Raw genomic sequence first — 2,500 nt, forward strand, 5'->3', positions numbered from 1 at the left:
TTACTCGTGGCCTTCTTGACTGCCTTCTTAGGAAGCTTCTTCGCTGCAGGCTGCTTGATGGGAATCTTCTTCGACGTCGCTTTTTTCGCTGCGGGTTTTTTGTCGCTGGCTTTCTTGGTCGAGACCTTTTCCTTCCCGGCTTTTTTGGCGCTGACTTTCTTGGTCGAGACCTTTTCATTCCCGGCTTTTTTGGCGCTGACTTTCTTGGCGCTGGCTTTCTTGCTAACGTCCTTTTTCGCGCCTGGTTTCTTGGCAGAGCTTTTCTTTGTCCCTTTCGTTGCGGGTTTCTTTCCGGGTGCGCCTTTCTTAGCAGTCGCTTTGGTTGCTGCTTTGCTAGTAGCAGGTTTCTCGGCTGGTGGCTTGGCTTGGACCTTGGCCAGTTTGAAGGAGCCAGAGGCGCCGCTGCCCTTCACCTGCACCAGAGAGCCAGTCGCGACTCCCCTTTTCAGAGCCAGCTTGACGTGGACGCCAGCTTTCTTCTCGTCCCCGACCTTGTACAAGGCAAGGACGTACTTGAGGATTGCCTGGCGGGACGAGCCACTGCGTTCCTTGAGAGCCTTGATGGCGGCAGCGACCATCTCGCTGTACTTGGGATGGCCAGGCGTGGCACCAGACGCTTTCTTGACACCGCTTTCAGCCATAATCTTACTCTCAGAAGATTCCAAAGGAGAGTTGTACCGAAACCAAGGTCGAGAGCGTCTAGTGAGGTGGCTCAGGCCTTTGACCTAATATATGACTTTGAAATCGGGAACTAGGCTTCCACCTCCTGACCTTGTTCCCTATCGGGTGGCATTGAAATCTCTTTTTGTTTTCGCAGTTGTTGAAATTCTGATGTAGGTTATATGATGTGTGTCTACTGAACTAAATGAGTTATCTAAATGGCTCTACACTGCTGGTTATCTGTGTTGTCATACTTCTCGATTTTAGTCATGGATAAACAGTAACAAAGATGTTAGTATATGGTAATGATAATGATAATAGTAGTATTAAGGATGACAATAATGACAAGAATATTAACCTATTACTATTCATCATTACTACTATTATCATTTTTATTATTATCAATGTTAGTACTGTTACCATTATTATCTTGATTATTATTTTTATTATCATAACTACTATCATTTTATCATCAGTATTTACATCATTATCATAACTATTATAGTCATTATCATAACTATTATAATCATTATCATAACTATTATAATCATTATTATAACTATTGTAATCATTATCATTGTCATTATCAATTTCATTATCCTTATTCTTATCATTATCAATTTCATTATCCTTATTCTTATCATCATCATTATCCTTATTCTTATCATTATCAATTTCATTATCCTTATTCTTATCATCATCATTATCACCACCGTAATTATCACCACCATCATTATAATAATCATTAATCATCATTATCATTGCCATTAGCATCGTCATTATCAATATTATCATCACTAACGTATTATCCACTTATTCATTATAATCATCATTATCATTATTATTATTGCTATTATTACCATATATCGATTATTGTCATTATCCGTAGTAATATCATTATTGATATTGCTATCATTACTATTAATATCGGTTTCATCATTATTATCATCATTATTATTATCAATGCCATTATCATTATCATCATCAATATTGGATCCATTATCATTATTATTCTCATTATTATTCACATTATTACTATAGTTATTATTATAATTTTATTATCAATATCATTATTATTATCATTTTATTATCAATATCATTATTATTATCATTTTATTATCAATATCATTAATATTATCATTTTATTATCAATATCATTATTATTATCATTTTATTATCAATATCATTATTATTATCATTCTATTATCAATATCATTATTATTATCATTCTATTATCAATATCATTATTATTATCATTTTATTATCAATATCATTATTATTGTCATTCTATTATCAATATCATTATCATTTTATTATCAATATCATTATCATTATCATTTTATTATCAATATCATTATCATTATCATTTTATTATCAATATCATTATTATTATAATTTTATTATCAATATCATTAATATTATCATTGTTATTATTACCTTTATCATCATTTGATATCATTGGTTTTATTGCCATTATTACTGTTGTCATTACTGTTATTACCTTTATTAGCAATAGTAGTTGTATCCTTATTTTGACTTTTGTCTTCATGATTATCATGATTACAATTATCCTTATGATAATCATTGCTATTATATTTGTTATTATAGTAATTATTATTATCATTATCATTATTATTATGATTTTCCTTAACAGTAGAATTATTGGTATTAGTATTATTATTGGTATTAGTTTTACCACCATTTTCATTATTTTTTAAAATCATTATCACTATCACTATTATCATTATCAATTGTATCATTATCATGCATATAATCATTACTGTTATTAGCATCATTATTATATATGTTATCCTTATAGTAATAATGGCATTACTATTAT

The 2,500-nt window shown here is 31.1% G+C and overlaps 1 protein-coding gene across 1 annotated transcript in view; it reads right to left on the bottom strand.

Annotated features, from left to right (window-relative positions):
- The window catches only part of LOC122268008 (uncharacterized), a 797-nt gene extending 156 nt beyond the window's left edge, over positions 1 to 641 (bottom strand). Inside the window, exon 1 of the mRNA XM_043038242.2 lies at positions 1 to 641. This exon is cut by the window's left edge and continues 28 nt beyond it. Coding sequence (XP_042894176.2) covers positions 1 to 641 — 641 coding nt within the window.
- Between the last annotated feature and the right edge of the window lie 1,859 nt (positions 642 to 2,500).

This window comes from Penaeus japonicus, unplaced genomic scaffold (assembly GCF_977035675.1).
Source record: "Penaeus japonicus unplaced genomic scaffold, GWHDUDI00000001_assembly GWHDUDI00000023, whole genome shotgun sequence".
Taxonomy (NCBI): Eukaryota; Metazoa; Arthropoda; class Malacostraca; order Decapoda; family Penaeidae; genus Penaeus; species Penaeus japonicus.